The sequence below is a fragment of the Anomalospiza imberbis genome, chromosome 3 (assembly GCF_031753505.1).
Source record: "Anomalospiza imberbis isolate Cuckoo-Finch-1a 21T00152 chromosome 3, ASM3175350v1, whole genome shotgun sequence".
Lineage (NCBI taxonomy): Eukaryota > Metazoa > Chordata > Aves > Passeriformes > Viduidae > Anomalospiza > Anomalospiza imberbis.
The window spans coordinates 4,288,312-4,314,204 of NC_089683.1; the positions used below are offsets into that span (position 1 = coordinate 4,288,312).

Here is a 25,893-nt window from a genome sequence, read left to right on the forward strand (position 1 = left end):
GTGTACAAGTAATGGGGCTGCATCTCTTTATAATAACATCTGGCACTTCTCTTGCATGCTCATGCAAAGATCTCAAAGCATTCCATAAAAAAGAGGCCTGATCCTGCTCTTAGCACAGATACACTGGTCAGTGGTTTGTTTTCTGCTTCCTCTGCTGCCAGCTGAAGGATGTCCAGGCAGGCCAAGAACTCATCCCAGCTGAGTGCTGTGGGAGGGTTGGCTCAGAGGTGATTTGGTGATGATGGTGGAGCAGGATTAGCTCCAGGATAGCATTGGAAGTGAAAAGGTAGAAAGGCTGACAGAGACTTATGACATGGAATGAATGGGCACTGGCAAGAAGACAGAACAGCCTTGGTTGAGAGCAGAAAATGATAAATAAATAAAATGTAAAATATTTATTCTGGAAACTTGAGCCTGAGAGGCACAAATGGTGACATCACCAAACCTGCCAGAGTTCAAGCAACATTTGGACAACATTCTTAGGCACAGATTAGGGTTCTAGCGTTGTTCTCTGCAGAGCCAGGATGGCCTTGATGATCCTGATGGGTTTCTTGAAACTCAGGATATTCTATGATATGCCTACTATTGTACAACACAGTTTTTAGGGTATTTTTTTATCAGCTGTATTACTTAAACAACTGCATTTTCTGGTAGGTGCTGCAAAATCCATCACTTAATTTTTTCCTTTCTGCTATGGTCTCTGGTCTCATGTTGCTTGCATGAATCGTAGAATCCGAAATGTTGGAAAAGACCTCCAGGAACATCAGGTGCATGGTTACAGTCAGGGATGGGCTCAGATCTGAATCTAGAGGACTCCCAGAATTTCATGGGGTTTCAAGATGCTACCTGGAGATCTGTGATATTCATGGCAGACTTCATGAAATTTCAGTTCCACTTGGATTTTTCCTGATGTCTGGTCTGTGTCCCACCACCTCCCCGGAGAATAATTTTTATGATTTTCAATAGAAACTGATTTAAGCTCTTGCCTCACTTTGTGTTTGAAGTATTTTGCCCTGTATGACTTAATTAGGTCACAAGAAGTAAGCAGCAGGCCTCTGCCCCACTGTTGCATTCAGCATCATTAGTGTTTGTAACTTGCCATGCTATTATCTAAGAAGAGTTGCACAATTATTTTTATTTCAGTATATAATGCAACTTAGCCTACTGAAAAGAGAGGGAGGGCAAAAAAAAAACCCAGCACTGATTGTATATCCCACAGGACTTAATTAGTTCGCAGCTTCAAGAATGCACTGGATAATGGGAAGACATGAAATAAATAATAAAAGGGAAAAGAAAAGTTCTAATGCTCACTCAGTACCTGTCCACTTCCACCTTGGCTGCATAATGAGACATCAGCTCTGGTGACACTGATGAGATGTGCAAAACACCCCAAAAACACAAGGAGAGGACGCTCATGGGAGGGTTTGACCAGGCTGGGATGGCTCTGAACCCATTATGCTTAGTGAGCCTTCCCATTATTATTTCAGATCACTGGACCGGACCTAATCATGATGCAAACATGCTGCTGGAGCAGCTCTTCCCTGCTCCCACTCCCCCTCCTCTGCTGGCCCACATGGCTGGTGGACTATTTGGCAGAGGCCACGTATTAAGTCAGCCCTAGGGAAGCTGAACTGGTATCCCAGTGAATTCCCTGCAACCCAACCCTCAAGGGGTCCCTGTTGAGGGATAGGAGGTTAATAAAAAAATAACTTCCCAGATAAAAATGCCATCCTGGATTATGGCTCTGCCTGGGTGTGCTGCGCTGCCTTGGGTTTGATTTTAACAGGTGTTGAGATTTAAGGGGGGCTTAGAGTATTGAGGGTCTGTGAATTCTTAGCTTGGTGACTGATACAGAGATAACTGTTTTGTTCACTTGTCACGAAAGAAAAAAATACCCCCTCCACCAAAGTCTGTATCTGAGATATGTACAGTCACTTCAAAAATCCTTTCTGTTCAACTTCCACTTAATATAATCAGGACTAGATCTTCAAATCCCTTGGATTCCTTTGCAGATTTTAGAATCATTACTTTCCTTCTTTTTTAGCCTTTTTTCACCCTACTTACTATCTCTCTTGATGCCAAAGTATTTGGAGGTGAGGGAGGCAATGAAATGGTTTCAACAGGTGGAGATATTCGGTGGTTTACAAAGGTGGCAAAACCCAGGCAGCTTTCAGGGAGCGTGAAAAGGTCCCTGGAAGCTCAGGGCACTCTGGGCATAAAGGACTGTCACTTTATTACTCATGCAAGGTCATAGATTGGTTTGGGTTGGAAGGGACATTAGAGATCAACTCATTCCAACACTCTGCCATGGGCAGGGACAGCTCTTGAGCATGTTCTCCATCTGTGAGGGATACAAGTGATGGGAAGTGACTCTTCTCTTTTAGTCTCATTTTAGAGCTGTCCTCCTGTTGTGTGGATGTTTGATGGGTGCATTTTTGAGGGTGAAGGGCTCATACTTGGCAGTCCATGAGGAAAACAACCACAGCAGGCTGCAGGTAGTTAGGCAGGGCAGGGATCATAGAGTCACTGAAAGGTTTGGGTTGGAAAAGGTCTTAAAAAGATCATGTAGTCCCAATCCCCCTGCCATGGGCAGGGACACCTTCCACTAAACCAGGTTGCTCCAAGCCCCATCCAGTCTGGCCTTGAACACTGCCAGGAATGGAGAAGGAACAGAGCAGATTCCAGTTTGATATGGAATTTTTTTGGAGTGGGCTAATAAAACAGCTGGTCTCTTTTATTCTCTTCTCCACTTGAAGAAGAATTACGGTGCAATAGATATTTAATTCCTGTGTATCCATTTAGAGTACAAAACCAGAACCTTTTATCTGGCCATGGGGATCACAACTTGCTGAGATTTGGGAATAGTTTCATTGGATTTATTACCAAGTATCCTGATAGAACCTGACTTTATGTTGTCTTGGGCTGTGAATAGAGTTCCTAGGTCCTTTGGCAGTGCAACCAACCAAAAATAGCCATGTCACACAGGATGGGACATCAGAAGTAGGAGTAGCTGAAATTCTTCTACAATATTTTTTGTGTATTTTCATAAATGTGTACTTTTAACAGCCCAGCAATCCACCCTTGCATCTCCAAATTCCCTGTTTTCTTAATATCTTGGTCAAAGTGTTATTTTCAGAAGGAGGTGGGGAGTGCAATAAAACCCATCAGACCCTCACAGAAAAGAAGTGGAACAGTCCATAAAAAACCTAATAAAAATAAAGCCACAAAACCAGTCTTGGGGTGTGGAGGCTGCTGGAGCAGAGAGGAACCATCTGCAAGGTTGTTAAGTTGTAGAGAACCAAGATGGGCTCCCCAGTAACCACAGGCAATGTGAAGAGATAAATGGTTGACCCGAGCCCGTGTCAGGCAAGGATTGATGCCACTATCAGCCCCAGTGCCTTTGCAATGATTTTTTAAAAAATCTCTGATAGAGTGTGTTATCTAGTTACTGGCACGAGGGCAATGGCCTGGAGGCAGCGGGGAGGAGGGGGGAGGAAGAAGGAAAGGAGGAGAGAGAGAGAGAAAGGGAAAAAAAAAAAGGTCATTCCAGGAGGACAATCTCTGTTGGACTAAATGAGAAAATAAGGGCCTTGCTCTGCTAGGGGAAGGTAAATAAATAAATAATAGGGAAAAAGGGGCTGCTAGGTGTGTGAGGAAAGGATAAGCAAAATTGCTTCTCTACTCTGTTTTTCCTTTTTTTGTTCTTTTTCTTTGTTTTTTTTTTTTTTTTTAATTCTTTTCTTTCTTCCCGCCCCCCCCTTCCTTTTAATGGGTTCAGCCTTGGGCTGCAATGGGAAATTTAGGAGTTGGGCTTGTGGTGTGGTTTTATTTTCCTTTATTTTCCTTCTTGATTTGAGGTTTAACTGTTTCCTCTCCTGCTGTCAGATGAAAAATGAAGACTGAACTTTCTCTTTTTCCCCCCCACATTGTGAAAAGCCTCTTCTTTTTATTTTCAATCCCACCATCTTTCTAATGTCTCTGAGGAGATTACTTCCTGAATTGTAAGTGGCTTTCCAGGGAACACTCTTCTCCCCACCACTCACAGAGCTGCACTGAGAGGTGCATTGGAAGCTATCCCCAGGATATCCTAGGGTGGAATGCCATAATCCTCAGGATGGGATGCCAGTCCCCGTAATCCAAAGCACCTCAAAGCTTTTCCATATGCATTTAAACAAACCTGTTTGAAATCAGAACTGAACATTGCATATCTTAATGAGTGCTGTTTTCCTTTTCCCACTTCCATTTATCCCTGCTCCCAACCTTTAAGAGAAACAGGTTTGGAGTGAAAAGCCCCATTTTGGAAGTGCTGCTCCAGGGAACAGAAAGCAAATCTTTCCCTTTCTGTACAAAAGGAAGGCTCCAATATCGGTCAGGAGGGTGTGGGGAAGCTTCTGAGTGACTGTGGGCTCGTGTCCTCTCCACTTGCTCCCAGGTGCTTGCACAAAGTGTTGCTGCCACTTTTCTGTTTAATTATTACTTAAAATCAAATTGACTCCTTCAGCAACTCAGCATTTTGGAGGGGGAAGGATTGTCTGTGTTTGGAACCATGGCTTTGGTTCTCTGTCTGCGGGACTTGGTCTCACAGAATGGTTTGGGTTGGAAAGGTCCTTAAAGATGTAGCTCCTTCCACTAAATAGGGTGTCTCAAAGCCCTGTTCAACCTGGCTTTGTCTCCTTAGGGGAAGGGAATGGGAATTTTGGATGCCCGGGACTGTGCTGGGGTGTCCAGCCTTGGGCTCTGGGTGAAATTGGAGGAAGCCTTGTGCATTCTCCATCTGCCCATCTTGAATTTAATGGGAAAAGGGCTGAGCAACCTAGAAACACACCTAGCCCAGGCTTGTTTTGCTTTGGAGCATGGCTTAACATATCTGATGGTCTTGTGTCGTAGTTGAGACAGAGACAACGCAAAGCAACACACTCCATTTTCAGGAAGCTTCAAACAGTTTTTATTTTAGCACGCATGCTTTTTATACATTCTTACAAAGCTCATAAGTTTACACTTTACTCATTGGTCACGAGAGACAAACAAAGTGCTTGTTGGAATAGGCAGTTGCATGCTTCTCTTATTTATCCTTCTTTCTTTTTGGTTTCTATGTCAATGACCTTGGTAGAAAATTCTTTCAGGGGTAAACATGGATCCTCTTATCAAACTTCTCTCTGGCTCACAGAAGTTGCTGTAAAACCTCTTCCACAGTCTTGTCCTTCGTGTGGTGTGACGCGGGATAAAGATGTGGCCTTTCAGCCCCTTGTGTCACTAACAGAGGACAATGTCACCCTCTGACTCATGTCCTCTCCCCAGTCCCACCTAGAGCAGCACTGTGGGCTGGATGCTCCACACGGTGTTTTCTGTGTACCAGAGGCATTGGCTGACCTTCAAGCTCTTCCCAAATTTTTCTGGGGTCTGGCTCAGCACTCAGCAAGGACTGGGCATGTGGTGACCCTCTGCTGAAATCTGGGAGATTTCAGTGGCATAGTCTTGGCCAGAGTGGGATCATTGACTGTTGATTCTTGATGTGGCTGGGCCATGGATATAGCTCTAAAGTTCTGAGTCTGGTGCCTTGCCTGTCCTCTGCCCATGAGGGCCAGATCAGGTGTCCCACCCCATCCACAAGAAGTGAGAAGAAGCCTTGGATAAAGTGTGTGGGAGGGGAACACAGTTTATGATTTACTTCTTTGAAAAAAAAAGCAATCTGAGGATAACAAAAGCCTGAAAAAATTGTCTTTTAGCAAACCACTGGTAGAGATGGAGAGAAAAATCATCTTGCATCATGATTTCTTATGTGCACAGAGTTTAGAGTGAGGAACAAAGAAAGGACAAATAGTATTTGTTTTTCAGGGATTTTGTTTTAGGTTTTTTTTTCCTGGTTTTGTTTCTATTGGTGCTATCATGACATTTAGCATAGGCTAAAAAAGTGTACAGCTAGAGGAAAAAACAAATTTAAAGTAAGGAGATTTCAGTTCCAAGAGCATTTATTAATAACTTAAAAAAAAAATTGCTGCAGCAGGAGGGAAAACCAGAGCTCTTTGCCATGATGAATCTACTCGAGGCATCCCCCTGTCTCTAAGGAAAGGGTTAATGTGATGTGGTTGCCAGTTAAAAGCAAGCTGTTTTCGTGATGAGCCTGTAATAGCCGGGTGATAGACTGGCTTAACAACTGCTCGCTAAATGCTGGGTACCACCCCCTGATTGGCAGCTCCCTAAGTGGAAGCCCCTCGTGTCCAATCTGTCCTCGTGAATTGCTGCAGAGCAAAGGACTTCATTAAGGGATCGTAAGGGGACCTCCTAAAAAATCAGCAAATAATTACGCTGGGGAGGAGAGGAGGGGACTGAGAGCTCTGTGGTCCCCGTGAAGAAAAGCAGACTGCCAGGGCAGGGAAGCATCAGGTGAAGTGGGTGCTATAAACACTTACCCCTGGACGCTGGGTCTTCTCAATAAAGCTCAGTTTAGCCCTGTCTATGACTTAGACAAAATATTCCCGGTCAGCTCCCTGGGTGGTGGAGGGCTGGGAGCTGTTAGCTCATATTCAGTTAAATTTCAAATGTCAAAGCTCGTTAGTGGTGATTTTAGCCAAAGACAGTTTGTGAGGAGCTGGGTAAATTTGAACTTCCTCAAATAAAATTGAGGAAAGAGATTGCTGTTTTGCTTATTGATTTATTTTCCTGCTTTCACACATCTTCTCTGGGTTTGGGATTCTGATCAAGGGTCAGGCTCAGCTTCACCTACTTAGGGGTCACAGTGCTCCCTCTTTCACACACACTCTCTTGCTCTCTCATACTCTAATTCACCTTTATTTGCAGTTTTTCCTCCTTCCTTCACCTGTGTTTGGTGCATAGAAGATGCAATTTTTCCTTTCAGTGTTGAGGGGAGCTTTTCCCTGAGCTCACCAGTAAAGCCAGGAGGGCAGGCACAGGAAGGCAGCACAGACCATTCTGTGCTAAATTTAGGTAAGATATTTGGGAGCAATCCTTCCCTGTGAGGGTGGGGGGACCCTGGCATAGGTTCTTAGAGGAGCTTTGGCTACTCCATCCCTGGAAGTGTTCAACACTAAATTGAACGGAGCTTGGAGCAATCTGGTCCAGTCAAAGATGTCCTTTCCTCTGGCAGAGAGTTAGATCTAAATGGTCTTTAGGGCACTTTCTTGCCCAAACCAGTCTGTGATTGCATGATTCTCTGAAATGAATTGGCTCAGAAGATGGGCAGTCTGCTGTTCTGCAGTGACTTTTTGGGAGCCCTGTTGGGGTGAGTCAGGGAATGGAGCCACTTAGCTAAAAATGTGCCTTCAAAGCTGAGATGGCCCAGACAGTGTGGCAGAAATTGATTTTTTTCCATGCTGAAAGGACTGCAGATGCTGGTCACTGGCATGGCTCCAAGCTAGTGCTCAATTTCAGGTCTGGAGGAGGGAGTTTCTGGTAGGTACATGAAGGATTTGAATACAGGTTCCATGGGTAACAATTCCGGGTGAGTTTCTCCAGGTGGTGATAGCTGGCATTTCCACTTTTACCTACACCCTCTTTTGTATGTGTGCACTAGGATGGTATCCAACTCTCTCCAAAACAAAACTTACCCTTGGAATATTACTCAGCACGCGTCTGCATTCTTTAGCACTTGTGTGCGTTGAGATACTGGGGTAAGGATGTGCCAGCAAGGACCCTTGGGTAGAAGGATCCTGAGTTTCGTATGCTACCAAATGATTTACAAGTAGACAAGAGTGTGTGTGGGAGGCAGAGAGTGAAGGCCATGGAGTGTGTTATTGCAGGGGATCTGTATTCCCAACAAAGATGAGCTGTTACAGCTGTTACAGTCAGAGGGATGTCTTTACAGCTCAAACAGCAGCAGTTTGTGCTTTCAACTCAAAGGCTTATCAGTTCAGAGAGCAGTGTGTTGGTGGGGAGGTTCTGTCTCACGATAGGCTCTCATCTTCTCTGATTTGAATGAAGTTTAGGCTAAAATCTCCTGAAATGAGTAGAGTGGTTACTGTCCCATGATGTCTGTGATGCTCTCTTCAACGGAGGCGTTCTCATTCAGGGCAAGTGATTCAAAGTGCACTAAATTAACTTCAGCTGCCTTCTGGCTTCTGTTGTGGGGCTGTTTGCATCCCTGAAATTGTCTTTTGTGCGCCACTGTGAGCTCAGACTACTGAAAAAAAATTAAAATTAAATAGATGGAAGCACTGTTGCATCGAGAATCAGTTCTAATTTTAGCAACATAAAATAAATATATTAAAATGTACATATATGCTGCAGACATGTCCTCATTTAGAAGGTGTCTTGTGTTGGGAATGTTCACCCCTCTTTGTGCAGCTCCTTGCTCAGTAGGGTGGGAGGCTTTATCTGGATTTATCAGAGTTAAAGAGACACCCCTGGCTGCAGGAAAATGGCATGGATGTTCCCAGTGTTCTAAATGCCACTCAGTGCTGTTCTAAATGCCACTCAGTGCTCAGAATCCCATTAGGAACTGGCAAATTCAGCTTGGAGTGACAGGGCAAAGGTGGCCTTTGCTAGGGTGTGACATTGTCCTTGCCACCATAACCTGGTGATACCCTGTTGCTTCTGTGACCTTTTCTGTATGAGTCCCATCTTCACCTTTTTACCTTTGTGGCAGATAAGTGTTTTTGATGATGACAATAAAGATACCACAAAGCACTTTTATTCTTGGTTGCCCCATCGGGGCTGCGCGTTTGATCCGAAGGGCCGGCGCTCCAGTCAGATTGCACTATCAGATGGAGCTGGCTCTATTTCCTGCATTATTCTTCCTGGCTGTACCACATTATGCAATTATGTTTGCATTTAAACCTGAGCACTTACCTGTAATGATGCTGTGGCTCAGTACACGATACATTAGAGCAGCAGATAATGCACACAGATAGGCTGAGGGCAGCATGTTGTTGATGTGCTAAAGCTAAACAGGACACTGAGTTTGAGAGCGGGCTCTGAAAGCTCGCAGCTTGGGAGGAGCTGTTCCAAAAGCTCACATTACTGAAATAACAGCTGTGCAGGGTGAGATTCTCTACTGAGGGGCAGGTGCAGGATTGTTTCCATTGCAGAAGTCAGACACCCGCACTGTTGGTCACTGCCACCCACTTCTGCAGGAGCAGGAGTGTCTTGGTAGCTGCTGGGAGTCCCAAATCCTGCATCTCTGTGGCACAACGTGAGAGGAAATGATTATTTCAAGGTTTAAAGGAAGCTTAGAGGAAGGCTGGAGAGTAACTTTTTTCACTAGTGCATGGAGTAATAGGACAAGGGGTAATTGTCTTAAACTAAAAGTATTTTTAGAATAGCTTTTGTGAAAAAAATTCTTTGCTAAAGGGTGGCGAGGCCCTGGCACAGGTTGCCCAGAGTATCTATCACTGCTCAGTCCCTGGCAGTGTCCAAGGCTGGGTTGGACAGGGCTTGGAGCAACCTGGGATGGTGGAAGGTGTCCCTGCCCATGGCAAGGGGTGGAACAGGATGAGCTTTAAGGACCTTTCCAACTCAAAACTTTCCCATTCTGTGATGAACCTTTGAGAAGTAACTGTGCCTCTGCTGCTGGCCAAGCCCTTTACACCTCATTACTCCTGCAATCATCCCTGTGATGCAGTGATAATTATGAATGCTGCTGCTCTGCATCAGATCCTGCCCTGGGTAGATGGTCATGCCCAGTAATAATCAATGGCCCTGACTCTTGGGCTGAGGAGGTGTGGATGCAATTAAGGCAGAATCAACCTTTGTCCTTGAATTGTGTGGTTTTGCTGTCAGGTTGCTGTATTTTATGCATAAGACAGACCAAGCTGTAGCCTAAACACACTTTGCCCTCTTCCAAGCACTTCTCCGTCTTTGCCAGCTAAATCACTCTGAACCCCCTGCAAGCCAGGTTTGCTATGGAGATGGTTTGTGTATCAACTCAACTGTACTCCCTACTCTTCCATGGGAGCTGTGGGAAACTCCGAGGCTGGATCCCACACCGGTGCTCTGACCTTCACAGCTGACTTGGGACTCTTGCAAGGGGTTCTAAAACAGAAGGAGTTCCACCTTAAATGGAGGAAGAACTTCTTTACACTGAGGGTATCAGAACACTGGAACAGCTGCTCAGGGAGGGGCTGGAGTTCCTTCTCTGGAGACATCCCAAACCCACCTGGAGGTGTTCCTGTGTCACCTGCTCTGGGTGACCCTGCCTTGGCAGGGGGCAGGACTAGATGATTGATCTCCAGAGGTCCCTTGCATCCCAAACATCTTCCCAAACATCTCTGTTATTCTGTTTCTCTTCCTGCACGATCCAAAAAAACATCATCAGCTCTCTCTGGCACTGTTGGGGTGGATGAGTCTCACTCCTCCCACCCCATTCACTGTAGCACCCATTCAGAAATCCTGCTTGCTGACACATAAGGACATAATTTGGTTACTTTTCCTGCAGCTGGTCGGCAAATTGTTGAGCTAATCTTTGCATTTGCAATATTTGCTCTAAGATTAGTAAGTGTAACTCAAGCTCATTCAATTGGGAGACAATATTTACACAGTGCAAAGGCTGACACAGTCACCAGGCTTGGTTATCCTGCTTAAGTAAACAACTTGATGCTGTAATTTTCTCATTACCATTAAATTGCTGTTTTTAATTTGCCTCAGAAGCCTTCGTACTTTGAGAAATGTGTAAATTATGTGTGCCCTTTAACAGTGCTATGGAAAGGAAAACCTAGTCCTGTTGTATTTAAACTGGAAGGTTGCACTGAATTCCTCAGTGTGTTTACACTCAGGATTTTCAGTAAGTTGGGCTTTAAACTCTGCACTAGGATAGTTAATATATCATGTCATATCATATCATATCACATCATAATAATATTGTATCTTAAATATAAAATATAAAAATGCAGTACAAAAAAGCATAATTAATATAAAATACATTAATAATATAATAAATAAACAGTCACTGAATGCCATGCTGTAAATGAACATTGTGAAAATTCTTGTGAATTAACAAGGAGTTACAAGAAAATACACATTCTGTCAAACAAGTTTCTTTGTGTGCTCCAAGACAGTTCCTCTGCTTCCCAGGGCATTTCCTTTAATATTTGAAATTAAGATTTCTGATTTTAGGCTCATCCTCCCACCATGACCCTGAGAGACCCAAGAACAACACTTTGTTCTCATGTGAGTGTGGTAAAGAGACAGGGACCATCCCAGAGATCTCATGGTTTGTTTAACTATGGAGTGGAATCATAGTGTTCAAATTCCTCCATTATTTGGTATTTTACATTGAATTTGGGTGAGTTTTGTTGCCTGTGTGTACAAAAATGGCTCATCTATACCTGGGATATGCCCTCTGAACACAGTGATGTCTTTTCAGTACCCTCCCTATAAAAGCACCATTAGATTTAACTAATCCTCCATGTCCTTAATTAAATACTTCTGGAGCAAGGAGCCTTACCTTCTGTGCTTCAAAATTGCAGTGATTACTCCCCTGCTGAATAAACCTTTTTTTTTTTTTGGTGGTTGTTTTTTAAGTGCCTTTGCTGGTTTTGTTTGGAATTTTTTTTTAAACAGGAATTAAGCTGTTTCTCATGCCATTGTCCAGTTGCAAACTGGCTTGAGACTGACTTGTGCCATGGCCTCTGACCTCCAAAACTGCCCACTCATTTTTTTCCTGAACTAATCAGCTCGATGAACTATTTACAGTTGGCTTTTGGGTCTTCTCACTGCTTCTGCGGCTGCCCCTGTCTGAGTAATTAATGATGCTGTGGCTTGTTTATGGTCTTGAGTTACTAATGCTCTTGGCTGCAAATGCATTTTTACCTCTGGGACGTGCCAGTTTCCTGGTTTTAGTCCCACCTCACCAGCCCAGGTCAATTTTTTGTGTGTAAACAGATTTATCCTCTAATAGTTTGGGAGAGACTAGAGTAATTCATCAGTCCTATAAAGAACATGCCCAGCCAGATTCTTTCCTTCTTGTGCCTGTGCAACTCATCAGAAGTCAGAAAGATTTCTGCAGGACAGCTAAAATTAAAAGAAATAAGAAAAAAGGAAAAATAATCCTTCCTTTTTAACTCAGGGTACAAGAAGTCTCAGTTAAAAATAAAGATATTGGATAGTGCATCACATGTCCAGCCATGAAGCCAGCCCTGATCCTTGCTGTATCAATGCTTTTGGGAGTAATTAAAGAGGGACTTGGTGGGATAATCCCATCTGCATTTTAAAGCTGGAGTAGTGGGTAAAGAGAAGTTACACAGCAGCAGATGATGCAGACAGTGATAAAAATATCACCTTGTGGCCTTGGAGATGGTTTGCTGGGTTATGTTCCAGGCTTGTCCTGTCCCAGGCAGTCACAGCAAGAATGCTAAATCATAAGGGAAAACTGAGCTTGGTCTCCTACTCTCTCTGGAAACCTGTTCCAGTCTCTCCATGCAGGTATATTCAGAATCATTCTGCTTGTTTCCATCCTTGGTTTATTCATAGCTACAGTTCCTTCCAGTCTTCTTGGGGATAAGATTGTCTTTTGGCATAAATTATTACTTTTACATAGTGTATAATTCTCTAGATATCTTACCTTCTCCTGCCTTTTTTTTTTTTGTGTGGTGTTTTTTGTTTTGGTTTGTTTTTTTGTTTGTTTGTGTTCTGGAGGGGTGTTATTTATTTGTTTCTTTGTTTTTTGGATGTGTCTAAGGCTACTTCCTTAGTGATTTGTGATTTGAGCACAATTTCTGCCAGTTTTGGAAGCATTTATTTCAGAAACCAGAAGTTGGTCCCATTATCTCTCTACCTTTGTTGCCCAGTTTGGTTAGCAGTGTCTGCTCAGGTTACCCATGGATGGGATTTTTGGGGTGTCCTGAGCAGGGCCAGGAGCTGGACTCAGTGATCCTTGTGGGACCCCTCCAACTCTGCATATTCCATGATTCTATGAAATAGAAGTGATAAAGGTGAATGTGGTGCTTTCACTGAGAGGATGGAAGTAGATTTTTCCATTTCAAACTTTTCCAGGGGTTCTCCTTTCTCTCTTACTTTCTTCTCCCTCACATCCAGCTTGGAAATGCCTCAATCAATGGCGAATTTTGGAACACTGTAGTGATATGCACATGGATAAAAGTCCTTTATGGTGTTGCTGAGGACATTGTGGGATCCACTAGACTCCTTTGGCATTCTGATTTCCTAAGAACTCAGTACAGGCTACTTAAATATTTGAAGGCAGCTTCTCTGGAATTCCTGAATGGTCAAGAGAAACGCTACAAGTAATGATAATTCTTAATCTCTGGCTTGTCTCTTATTTTTATTTATTTTTTTAGTGAAAATTGGCCTTTTTGGACTGGAGCAGGGCAGGGTTTGCCTATGAAGTGTCCCCAGTGTGCTGATTTGCAACTCTTTCCTGGTTGGTGTTTGCATCTGTAATGAGCATTAGGTGGTACCTCCTGTCCTGAGACTTTTTGGAGAAGCCTTGGGAAATTCAGCCTTAAAAATCATAGAATAATTTACGTTGGAAAAGATCTCCAAGATCATCAGGTCCAACCATACCCCCAGCACTGCCAGGTCCACCACCAAGCCATCTCCCCAAGTGCCACATCTGTGTGATTTTTGAACACTTCCAGGGATGATGATCCCACCACTTCCCTGATCAGCCTCTTCCTTGACCAGCTTCAGTCTGGCCATTCATTGATTTCTTAGCACAGACACTTAAATTCTACTAATTTCTTTTTGGACGTCAAAATCCATGTATTTGTCTACAAAATGAGGCATTGTGCTTTGCTCTTAGTAGAGAGAATATATCTTTTTTTTAGCTTTATGCTTGTTTTTGTACAGTACAAGATATTTTCTGTTCACTTTGGGATGGCCCCATTCCATCCTTCCCACAAAGCTGTATATATACCTTCATTCTCTCAGTGAGCAAAATTCTTATGCACTACAGGGAATGAAAAGACAATTGCAAAAATCATCTGGTTTTGGTTTATATAGGAAAAGCACTTTCTTTTACACTGAGTGGTGAAGTGCAGGCAGGAGTCTGTTCTTAAAGAATGGGGTGAATGAGCATCCTGTAATTGTCTTGGGGATGCTGTTATACAGAGGAAGACCTCCCTGTGCCAATTGAAATTCCATAGCTTTACAGTTGTGGTGAGTACTTTCCAGTTAATTTGGCAAAGGGTTAAAGGTGTGACAAGCAGGAGAGGCAGGGAATGATGCCAAGAGACAGGTTCAGCTTCTTTGGGCACTGGGCAGCATTTTGCTTGTTAATTCTACTGACTGTAGCAAATAACTTGCATTTGCATCCCTTTCAAGTATGTGTAGGAGGGAGGGGCCTGCACCAATTTGTCTGGTTTAATTATAGATGTTCTACCCACCTTCCTAATTGCTCCTTCATTAAGAAGTAGCTTGTTTCTTATTTTCCCTAGGAGCTAAAGATAATCAACTTTTGTTTGTTTCTGTAAATATTTTTTTCTGCCCTTGAGGAGATAATTATTTCTATTGTTGCATGAAGATGGTGGCCAATACAGGAGGAATAATTAGAGCAGATGGCTGAAAATACTTCCCTTGTAAAAGACATCTAGTATAATAAAATACCTCCCCTTCTCTTTTGTCTCCTCCAAATATACGTTTTTCTTTCCTTCAGGTGAATGGGAGTTGGGTGAGGGGGTGTAAATCTTTTCCTGATGTATTAAACTGAGGAGCTGTTAAGAGTTCACAGCCTGGAAAGTGAGCTCCCTGCATCCATCACTGAAATTAAAGTGTTTTCAAATGTGGTGTGGAGTCCTGGGTGTGTGGCGTGGGGAAATCTGCGCTGCACTCCATCACTTGGAATGTTAACCTTGTCTCTCCGTGGTGACTGAGGACAGGAACACTTGCTCTCCGTACTTGCTGGTTAAATGGCAATCTGTCAGCACCAAGGAAAGGCTGCTCTCCTGGGTGTCAATCTCTGCTGTGTGGGGAGCATTCCAAACCTTTGTTCATTTGTGGATGTGCTCACTGGGACAGGGGAAACTTCCTCCTGCTGAAGATTGCAGGAACCACACTGTGCTCCCTTTCCCATCAGCTGGGTCTGGGGGAAAGGATGAAACTGCCTGCTGGGGGTGGAGTTGGTGGGAAAACCCTCCTGCTTCCAGGTTTCTCCCTCTGGCCATGTCACAGGTGGAACCCACAGCCTGGAATCATGGAACGGTTTGGGTTGGGAGTGACATCAGAGAACATATTCTTTCCAAACCCCTGCCATGGGCAGGGACAACTTCCACTATCCCAGATTGCTCCAAGCCCTGTCCAACCTGGCCTTGGACACTTCAAGGGATCCAGAGGCAGCCACAGCTTCTCTGGGAAACCTGTGCCAGGGCCTCATGGTAAAGAATTTATCCTTAAAATCTAGGGAAGAAGGGAGAATAGTGAGCACAGCAAGAAGCAGGGTCTGTGTTTTACTACATCAGTGCTTCTTGGTTTTAAAATTTATTTTCTGATGAGAGGATGAAAGCTCTTATCTTTGTGCCTGTAAATGTTACTGTAGTCTTTTTTTTGGGACTGTACTCTAAACAAACCCATCTAATTCAAGAAATTGTAAAGTTATCCCAAAGTGTGGTCAAATTATCTATTCTGTATCTAAACAGGAGTTTCTCAACCCTTTAAAGCCCAAACCTTGCATTTTGGTATCCTTCCTGTTTGTGATTTTTTTTACCAGCCTGGGTGGGAATGCAAGTTTTTCACTGTTATTTATTCACTTGTTGCAGTCACTGCTGCTGTTTCTGAGCCCTGGTAGTCACAGGCACAAGCTGACAAACTGATCCTGAGATGTGTCCCCAAAGGCTGACAGAAAGGCAACACCAACCTGGCTGACAGCAGCAGCTAAAAAAACAGAAAATGGAAAGAAATCTACCTGGAGAATGAAAAAAGAAGGTGTAGTAGGCAGGAAAGGGGGTTAAGGTGCTGAATTACAAAGAGATTGTATGTCTTTTATTGTATGCTACAAAAATGTTATTTTACTTTTACATAATTCATTAATTATTTTTAAGATATGATTGGGAAGGAAAAATTAACCCATGTTATAACATGTGATGGGCCTTGTACAAAAGGTTTGGGCTTGATACGAGTTGTGCATAGAATCCCAGAATATTCTGAACTGGAAAGGACCCTCAAGGATCATTGAGTACAACTCCTGGCCCTCACAAGACACCCCAAAAATCCCATCATGTGCCTGAGAGCTTTGTCGGAATGCTTCTGAGCTCCATCTGGCTTGGGGCTCTGATCTGGGGAGCCTGTTCCACTGCCCAGATTCCCTCTGGGTAAAAAAACCTTTCCCTAGCAAATAAAATTTCCTGTGTGCATGACACATTCCAAATGGATGTCAGAGCTGGAAAGCACTTGCAGGATTCTATTCATTGAATTTTCAGGTCAGATCCCTTCCCAGCTCCTTCTGTTCTTTGGTGCCCCAGGAAGAATAACTGGGATTTCTTAGGGATTCCCAATGGTGGTGATTTCCCACCCATAGGAGGTTTCTGCCCATATTTTGCAGGTTTGGCTCTCTACTGGGTTAATGCCGCCTGCTGTGCTGGGTTGGACATGTGAAATGTTGCCAGAGTGGGCCTCATGAATGTGTGATGTGAGGGCACATCCTGCAACAGTCTGGGGGATGATTTTACGTGTTCAGTTCAGGTTATAATTGTTTATTTACCTCACTACATTGTATAAAACATACAGCCAGAAGAGACTCATGCCCCAGTTTATCTGCTGATTGTCACAAACCCTGCAGGACTGCAGAATCTTTGTTGTCTTGCTTCTCCTGTTAAACCTCGTTGAAATTGGCCACATTCAAATGTGAGCTGTGACAGTGACACAGATGGCTGCAGAGATGTTGTGGTCCCATAAGCTCTGTTTCCTCCAAATCCTCTTTCCAACTCTGGTACACACTGAAGCCAGAGCGTGGAGCTGCCACCCCACTGCAGCGGCTGCTGCCAGCCAGCTTCAGCTTCACAGCTCAGGGTTTGTTTTATGCCAGCTCCTCTTTCTCCCATCCTGATTTTCCAGCTCCCTGCCATTTTTCCTGAAGCTGGAAAAAGCACAGGAGGAAAATGCCCAGCACCAGTGGCTGACACACAGCTTTCCTTGGCTCTGCGGGTTCCTTATGGTTCATTCAACAAACCCACGTGGGGTGGGCACTCAGCCACAACCCTGGCACCTGCAGCTGCTGCTGCTCTTCAGGCTGACTGAGAAGTATTTCAATTAAACACCAGAGGTCAAATACAGGGTGCCAGGCAGGGGAAAAAATAGAAAAAGAAAGAGTTTTGCTTGTCTGAAAAAAAAAATATATTGAGAAAGATGTTGTGACTCTGTCACCAGCCCTGCTTAATGAGAGATGTGCAATTAATTTGTGTATTAGTTGGTGTTATTTTTCCATGGGCTGCTTAAGTGGAATTGGATATAAACACCACCAGCCTTCTGTAAAGGATCTTAAGAATTCTGTTGCAGCTGGAGATTGCACTGTGCTTTTCTCCCAGAAATCAGGGAGGGTAATCACGTGGGATTCACAAAGTTGAGGAAAACTGTACTGGTGGTTCAGGGCAGGTGTCTGTTTCATGAAACCTGCATTAGACCACACCCTCTTCTCTCAAAGATCTTAAGGAGGTGCTCTTTCATCTTAGGGAAGGGTGCAGGACTGCAAGAGAAGAGTCACCAAACAAAATTGTTTGATGTCTTTCCTCAATCCCTACAGAGCTGCCTTCCCTCTAACCCCCCTCTATGCTCTGGTAATTTAAAGTGTGTTCCTTGAACAAACCCTCTTTTCTCCTCCTTAAACAGATTCTTTGGATTTATTGTCTCTGTGATAATGCAAGGATAGTACAAGTGATTATAAACAGCTCTTGGTCTTGTGTTATTTAGCTGATGATAATCTCTTTAATTTTATTTATAAAGAAGAAAAGGTGATTTCACAATATTTTACAAATATTGATTTTACAAGCCAGAAATCACTTGAAAGACACACAGGAAGGTGGTGCACATGACAGTGGACTAAGCCAAGCATTTTCTCACTGTAAACTTTTAGGTTTGGACTGGGTGGAAAAATAGAGAATTATATGACTTTGATTGACTTATTTTCTCCCCCTGTGAGGGTGGGGAGGCTCTGGCACAGGTTGCCCAGAGAAGTTGTGGTTGCCCCATCCCTGGAAGTGTCCAAGGCCAGGTTAGATGGGGCTTGGAGCAATTTGGGATAGTGGAAGGTGTCCCTGCCCAGGGCAGGGGGTGGAACGTGGTGATTCTTCAAGTTCCTTCCAACTCAAACCATTCCATGATCCTGTGATTCCACTGTCATGTATGAACACTGAGATTTTTGTGCCAGATGGTGTTGGGAGAACTGAACAGATACTGAGTCCTCTAAGAGGTGACAGCAGAAACCATCAAGCTCAAACACTGATGTTAGGTAGAGAGAAGCTTAGATGACTTAAAAGAAGAACTAGAATGTTTTCTAGTTAGAAATCCCTAGTTTCCATCTTAAAAGAAAAAAAAAAGTCAAATTCAGAAGAAGAATTTATTCTCAACTCTTGCAGGTCTTCTATCAACAGCTGACTAAGTGCTAGCAAGAAGGTCTGGTGCATTCCTTGCAGCCTTCCTTGCCCATGAGAGTTAGTTGGAAGATTCTGAGTGATTTCAGAGGGTCAGAGAGATGTCAGAGTGACTTAAAGGCATTCAGAAAACCTTCTCAACCAAATGTTCCTGTGGATCCCACCATTTCCCAGCTGCCCCCTCCAGTATCATGCTGGTGGCATTGGCAGCATTTGTGCTAGACAGGAATTTATTGAATTTGTAATTTTATGCTACAATTTTATGCTGTCTCCTCCTCTGAGATAAAAAAAAGCAAGTTTAATTAGTTGTTTTTCAGTGTATCTGTTATATATTTTATGCAATCTGCTTCATAGCATTGTCAATGAAGAGTAATTCACAGACTCTCTGGAAAGATAATTTCCTTTCAGTTGAAAATTTGTCCTAAATCTCTGAACTATAAAACTAATGAAAATTTAACTTGTCCTGCTACACTTAGCAGCTATGCAATAATTTCACTTTGGTAAAGATGAAGTGGTTCACTCCCTCTGACACCAGAGTTTGAACTCCCAAGAATTTTTTACTGCCTTGTGTGTTAATGCAGTCCCAGGCTTCACTCTGAACTGAATCAAGTTAATTCCCTTTATAGGGAAATCATAGAATGGATTGTAGAAAATCCCAGCATCCAGCCAGGGTGGATATCAGCCTGTTGTATCTTTTAGCCTGGGAACCACCACTCGTTCCCTGGTGTAAATGATTAGAATGACAGAGTGGTTTGGGTTAGAAAGACCTTAAAGCTCATCTGAAAGTCCACGGGCATGGACACCTTCCACTGGACCAGATTGCTCAGGGACAGCACTATGGGAAATATTCTATAAAACATCAGCACATGAAACTAAACCTGAAAACAGCACAGTAAAAGAGAATAATGATCATAACACCCCCATTATTGATTCACCTCAACTGCAGCTCCTGAGCAAAAGCTTTCATGCACTCGATGTGCTCCATTTGAAAATGGAGTAACTCTGTTTTGCTTTTGTCTTGAGGTTATTCTTTCCACTGCTGTTTTGGATTAGCACAGCCCAGTGAGGACCACAAATATTTCCATGTCTGGTTTCCCCCCACCACTGCCTCAGATGAGTTGAGGATGTTCTTGCTGGTTGACATATGAGACCAAATAATATGTTTTGAATGTCTATGTCCACACTTGTGCACACGTGTCCAGGCACAAATATTCACACCTTCTTCAAGAAATTCACCATCAGGGCCCGAAACAACCTGGTCTAGTGGCAGGTGTCACTGCCCATGGCAAGGGGACTTGAAGGAAATGACCTTTCAGGTATTTACAACCCAAAAAATTCTGTGATTCTATAAAACCTTCACTGCAAAGTACATGCTTGAAGTTTAGAGGTGAGAAGGAACCTTTAAACTTAGGAATCATTTTACAGTTGCATATCATGAGTCAGTCTATTAGCAGTTTTCAAGCTATTCAGGGCTTTATTTGGAACTGCTGTGCTCACCCTTAAAGCAGAGGCAATAACAACAACGGATAAGCTGAGAAAGCCAAAAAGCTAAAAAGGTATTTTGAGAGGAGGAATGTCTGTCTAAATGAGGATGGGCGGCAGGAGAGCCTTTAGGAAAAAAAAAAAAACAAACCAAAAAAAACCCCCCCAAAAAACCACCTAAAAAAACAAACAAACAAAAAAACCCCACCAACCTCTAAAGCAAAATACTGCCCATCCAGCAGGATGTTTTAATTCTAAGCTCTTCAGGCTGTTTTATGACATTGCCAGGAAACAACAGTGCAGTTCTTCTCGGGAGGCAGAGAGACACACACCAGGAAACCTGTGGTCGGTCCTGGAGCAAATCCCTCGTTTCCCAGACCAGAAAGAGAAAGGGGCAACCCCCAAATTGTGACAGGCATTCCTGAAGGGCCAAGCACCTCTCCAGTACCAATATCCATCCATTCCTTTGCCTTACGCAGGGTCCCTCTGGAAGTCATCTTGCCCAGAACTCGGCAGAGGAGATGCCAATGCCACGCTGGACGCGGCTTTGGCATCTTCTCCACTGTTCTCTGAGCAAAGTGGCTTCTTAAAAGACGGGAAGGGGCGAGCTTTGAACTCCTCTGGATCTTTCTCTTTCCAGCTCGCCCTCCAGTTCTGTGGCCGGTGGGACGAGGACTCCAGCTGGCCTGCTGGCCACCAGCCGCGAGATGGCGATAACGTCACGATAGAAGGCGGCCGGACCCTGCTCTTGGGGACCACCACGAATGTCCTCAACCTGCTGCATCTCAGAGGTCTGCAGGAGGGGGGTTCGGTGCTCGTCCTCCTCCAGGGATGGGGTTTTTCATGGCCCTGGTCTCTCCTTCCATTCCCCAGCTCCAGCACCAGAGAAGATGATTGTGAGGCTGAGCCTGCCCTCGGTAGATGCAAGGGGGCAGTGATGGGGGACAGGGCAGGAATTTAAACATTCTGTGTGCAGAATGAATTGTTTATGCTGCTTGAGTATAATGACAATATAAGCAAAAAGGCCTTTTCTCCCCTTTTTTTCTTTTCCCAGTCCACCAAAATTGCTGCTGTCCTGAGCAGTGTTCAGTGATAATGGCACTGCTGCTAACAGAAATCTACTCTGTTCTGTTTGGCATCTTTGAGGCAGGTGTGTCACAAACACCTTTACAAAATTATTGACATTATAGAATTGTAGGTCACAACTATCAAATGCAATAAATAATCCCAAATCCTAGAGGCCAGCTGGGGTAAGTAAATAACTGAGCACATTTATGATGGCAAACCCTGGATTTGCTGGGTTTATGTACCCGTACATAGACCCAGAATAAGAATGAGACAGGCATATCTCAGAGGGTGTCTAAGTAAGAATTTAAAGGACTTGTAATTCCATGCCAGAAATCTTTCCCCCTGGAAGTTAGATACTGGTTGTGGAAACTGGTGTACGCATGCCTGGTATTATGGGAATTAGTTGTGCTGGTGAAATTGCTTATTAAAAGTTAAGCCTCTGCTGGAATAGACCTCAAAAAATGAAAGCAGGAGCTTTTTATATATTTAAAGACCAGGATCATTGCTGGTAAAATTTCTTTTATTATAAAATGATACTAAAGGTACTAGTTTTTCGTTGAGATGATAGTGAAAGCAATGCATTTGACAATTATATTTTATTTTAAATTTGAATAATAATTTGATAAAGAAAAAAGTTTGCAATTTTATCCCTATCATGAGAACATTTTCAAAACTGATTGAATTTGCTCAGTCTAGGCTTAGATGTTTTCAAGAATTGCTACATCAGACATCACTCCCATTTAAAAGCAAAATTAAAAATCAAAGGAGATTTTAAGATTAAAAAAAGGCAAAACACTTTGGTACAATCCTTTTCCCCAGTGAAAATTCTAAATCTGTGATTCAAGATTATTCTTAACCTCGTTGTGATTATTCCATACTTTAGAGAAGACAGGTCAGAACACCAGATTTATTTTGGCTCCAAATCTGGATGAAGATTTTGGGGCTCAGTCACTGACTTTGTGAAAAACTGGGACAAAATATTGGAGCAGAAACCCTCTGAGCTTTGGACCTATTCAAAGGCTCATTTGATCTATGAGTCAGCCCTCATGAAGCTACTGGAGCTCTGATTGAATTTAATGAAGTCTGGAGTAGTATCTTTATGGCTTTGGCTCATCTGACATTCAAATCATTCCTCTTCTTTATCGTGTTTTCCAAGAAGCCTGGTTTATAAAGTCAATTCAGTTAGAAAAGCAGCATGCGAATATTCTAGATGCGATTATTTTCTCCATTGTTACATGCCAAACAGAGGGATAAAACATTTTAGAATTATAACCTGCAGGAATTTTTTGTCTGAGCTTTGTGAAGTTGCCTGTTGCATCCACTGCCACTACGTAGGTTCTCTGGCTGTGTAGCCTTGGTTAGATTTGGAATCAAGACATGATGAGATCTGCTGTGAAATGAGGCTGAGATTTATCTTTCCTTACCTTCTATTTTTTTAAGCTGTCCAGCTCAGGGGAGTTGTTTAGGCTCCTGTATTGATAGAAACACACATCAACAAAGACCTGTTCATCTTAGGAATTATAGACACCCATCTCAAACTGAACCACAGGTGATCCCTCAGAGCAGCAACTACCAACCCAATGAGCACATCAAATAATCAACCACTTTCCCCAGGTGCAAGATGGGCATGGCAGTAAACCCCTAACCCCTAAGGTAGGTGTCAATATGTGCTTCGATTAAAACATCCCATTCCTATTTTACCTGGAGAGTTTTTCTTAGCTGGAGCTGGAGAAAGGGATTAAATTGTAGCTCTGCTCCCTTTGGCTTTCATGACTCAGCATCAGGCTGGCTGTGCACTCTTAAGCTGAAAATACAAGGTTTTGTGGATGGAAAAATGATTTAACATTTTACTGCTGCTGCACTGCCCATTTTCTGGTGCTGTATCCAGCAAATCCAACACATGTCTACAGGCCCATTTCTTGAAATTCCCCTCTTTTAAGACACCATGAGGATTTTGAATACTGGCCCTGTGTTGTCCCCTTTTGATGATTTCAACATTGCAGGAATTATTTAAAGAGTGTTAGTACAAGAACATCAACTTCACCTGCAGCCTTAAACTGACCCTTCTTTGGCCATATTAACATATAGCCCCAAACATATAGAGGTTCTGGGAATGACCAGACTGTGTGGGCAGAAGATCTGGACATCAAAACAATAGAAAAATAGGATTAGGCAGCTGGGTTCTTCTCACTGCCACAAGGGCTCAGCAGTTTCTCCCTCCTCCTCAACAAGCAGAGCATGGATATCAAGAGTAAAAGTTTAATAGTCAGGCTGTGAAACAGCTCAGACAAGACTGATTGGGGAAGAGATACAAGATAGACAGACTGTAGATAGTTCTGTATGTTCAGCAGATTGCAGTTATTTTTGTAATCCCAGCATCACAAGCATGGAAATATTTATGATAACATAGGACAGATGGAAATTTCCTTTGCACAGGGCTTACGCTGGAGGAACTTTGCATTTGATGGGTTGATACCTCAGACATGTGTTGTTGCCTTTGTCTGAAATTATAGTGGTCTAGGGAGGTCTGGAGAAGCTGTCTGGTCTTTCAGGAGTCCCTTGGAGATGAATTTTGGGGTGACACTCCCAGTTACACCCCAGTGGAATTGAAGATCCCCACCCGGGCAGTTGCTCTTGCAAAGGCAATTTTGAGGTGGCCACTCTTGTAGGCATAAGGGAGAAGATTGCTTTGATCCTTGTGCTGGAAAAGACTAATTTTCCATTAAAAAATCATTTAGGTTGGAAAAGACCTCAAAGATCATGGAGTCCAACCTTTGACCAAATATCACCATGTCAACTAGACCACAGCACTGAATGCCACGTGCAGTTTTTCTTTGATTCTCTGATTTTGTGAATATTTTGAATTTCTTGTAATCCACGCTTTGATCAGACTTTGGCCAGAATGGATCCTGTGAGTAAATCTGGGAGAGGGGAAAACAAAGATATTGATTTTGCTTTTCTTTTCCTCCTCTTTGATGCTATTAGCAACAAGCATCAAATATTCACTGATACACCGACTTCAGTAGTTGTCAAATAAACTGTGCTTCAGTCACTGCTGAGAAAGATTGGGTTTTAATTCACTGAAAGAAGGAGAAAGTGTTTCCCTCTGTTTTCTTCTCTATGGCATCAACCAGTCCATAAACTCATTTTTAAATCCCTTGTGAGTTGGCACAGTTGGAACCTGTTCCTGTCATGATGTTTTCTGTGCTCTTTTGATCAATCCATTTGGGATAAGCATTGTGATCCCTTTTTTTTTTTTTTTTAATGCAGTTTCCAGTTCATATTTTCTTTTTTTAATCAGGCAGAGACATTACAATTAAAATACCATAAAAGTGATTCTGGCAGTATTGCAATAAGCATGTTTTTTAATTAAAGAAAGAACATGGGATGTACAAATAGTACCAGCTAATGGGAAATTTCATCCAATGTATTTTTTAATTGAGATTTAAAAGGAAGAAAAGTCAGCTCTATTTCTCTCTGTCACTGTGTGATATTTTCCTACATTGTTACGGTGAGCCTCCAATAATTAGTCTCAGAGCTTTAGAATCCTCTCTGTTCTCATGAAAAACTGTGAAAAGCATCCATTCTTTATTTTTCAGTATATTTTTCTGCAGGGAAAATCCAGTGTAATCCAGTAGAGTGCAACTCACAGATGTGGGCATTCCTGGAGGAAGGGTTTTCAGGCCCTGAATTTGTAGCAGTTTAAGGTGTGGGTCTTTTCAGATCCTCCCCCAGCTGCAAACCCTGGTTCATGTTTGGGTGTGGACTGCAGGTTTCCTTTGCCATCATGTTTCATATGAGTTTATGGGATGTACATTGGCCTCCCAGGACTCCCACTTGCCAATTAAATTGATTTGCTGCAACTTCGGCAGCTCTTGAGACTCCTCTGGGATGTTTCACAGTGAGCAGATCTGTGGAAGCTAATCCTGGCCAAGGAACTGAACACAGCTTTGGCAGAGACTGAGCAGAAACCCTGGGCAGCACCATCTCTTTCCTCTAATCACTGTCATGGAAAGAGGGAATCACAGAATCACAGACTGGTTTGGGGTGGAATGGACCCTAAATCTCATCCCATCCCACCCCCTGCCATGGACAGGGACAACTTCCACTATCCCAGGCTGCTCCAAGCCCTGTCCAGCCTGGCCTTGGACACTTCCAGGGATCCAGGGGCAGCCGCAGCTTCTCTGGGCACCCTGTGCCAGGGCCTCACCACCCTCACAGGGAAGAACTTCCAAATGTGCACTGAATGAATGTCTGTCACTTGGGGACTTGAAATGACAGCCCAAGGACCTTTGTTTTCATCATGCCTCTGTGGGTGGTGTTTACCTGATGCCTTCACAAGGCTCACTTGGAAGTTCCTCAATTAGATCCCAGATGATGTCAGATGTGCTAGAAGACACCCTGGAGTGTTTGCACCTCTTCCCCACCAAGTCATCTCTCCTCTTCCAAAACCATCCAGGTGTTTTTAAGTATCTCAGAGGCCCCTTAAGATCTGAACAAAAAGATTTCTTTGAAGAAGGTACATCTATGGCAGCATCTTCTGGGATGCTGATTAGAATTGCCTTTTACTTGTCTCCTGAGCTCTAAGGGAAGAGCCTGATCAGTTTCCAAGGGAGCACGTGCCATCTGAACAGATGGCTGTGAGCACAGCAAGCCAAAAAACAAAGGCTTGTCAGGCTGGGGAAATGAATTCTGTCTGAGAGTAGTGAAGCAGCTGCCGATTCCTCTCCCAGGGATGGATTAAGGCGTCCATCCAACAAAATGCTGGAATACAAGCTTAACTTTTGAGTGTGTTAGTGATGTCCTGATGGAAATACACAGGCATTGAATTCAGAACTAATCTGGGATCCCTACC

General features: G+C 43.3%; 1 protein-coding gene across 4 annotated transcripts in view; it reads left to right on the forward strand.

Annotated features, from left to right (window-relative positions):
- Positions 1-25,893, forward strand: part of PKHD1 (PKHD1 ciliary IPT domain containing fibrocystin/polyductin) — a 238,029-nt gene that overhangs the window by 58,710 nt on the left and 153,426 nt on the right. For all 4 annotated transcript variants that reach the window (XM_068183212.1, XM_068183211.1, XM_068183209.1 and 1 more), the window contains exon 36: positions 20,611-20,761. In XM_068183212.1, coding sequence (XP_068039313.1) covers positions 20,611-20,761 — 151 coding nt within the window. The remainder of the gene's footprint in view (positions 1-20,610; positions 20,762-25,893) is intronic.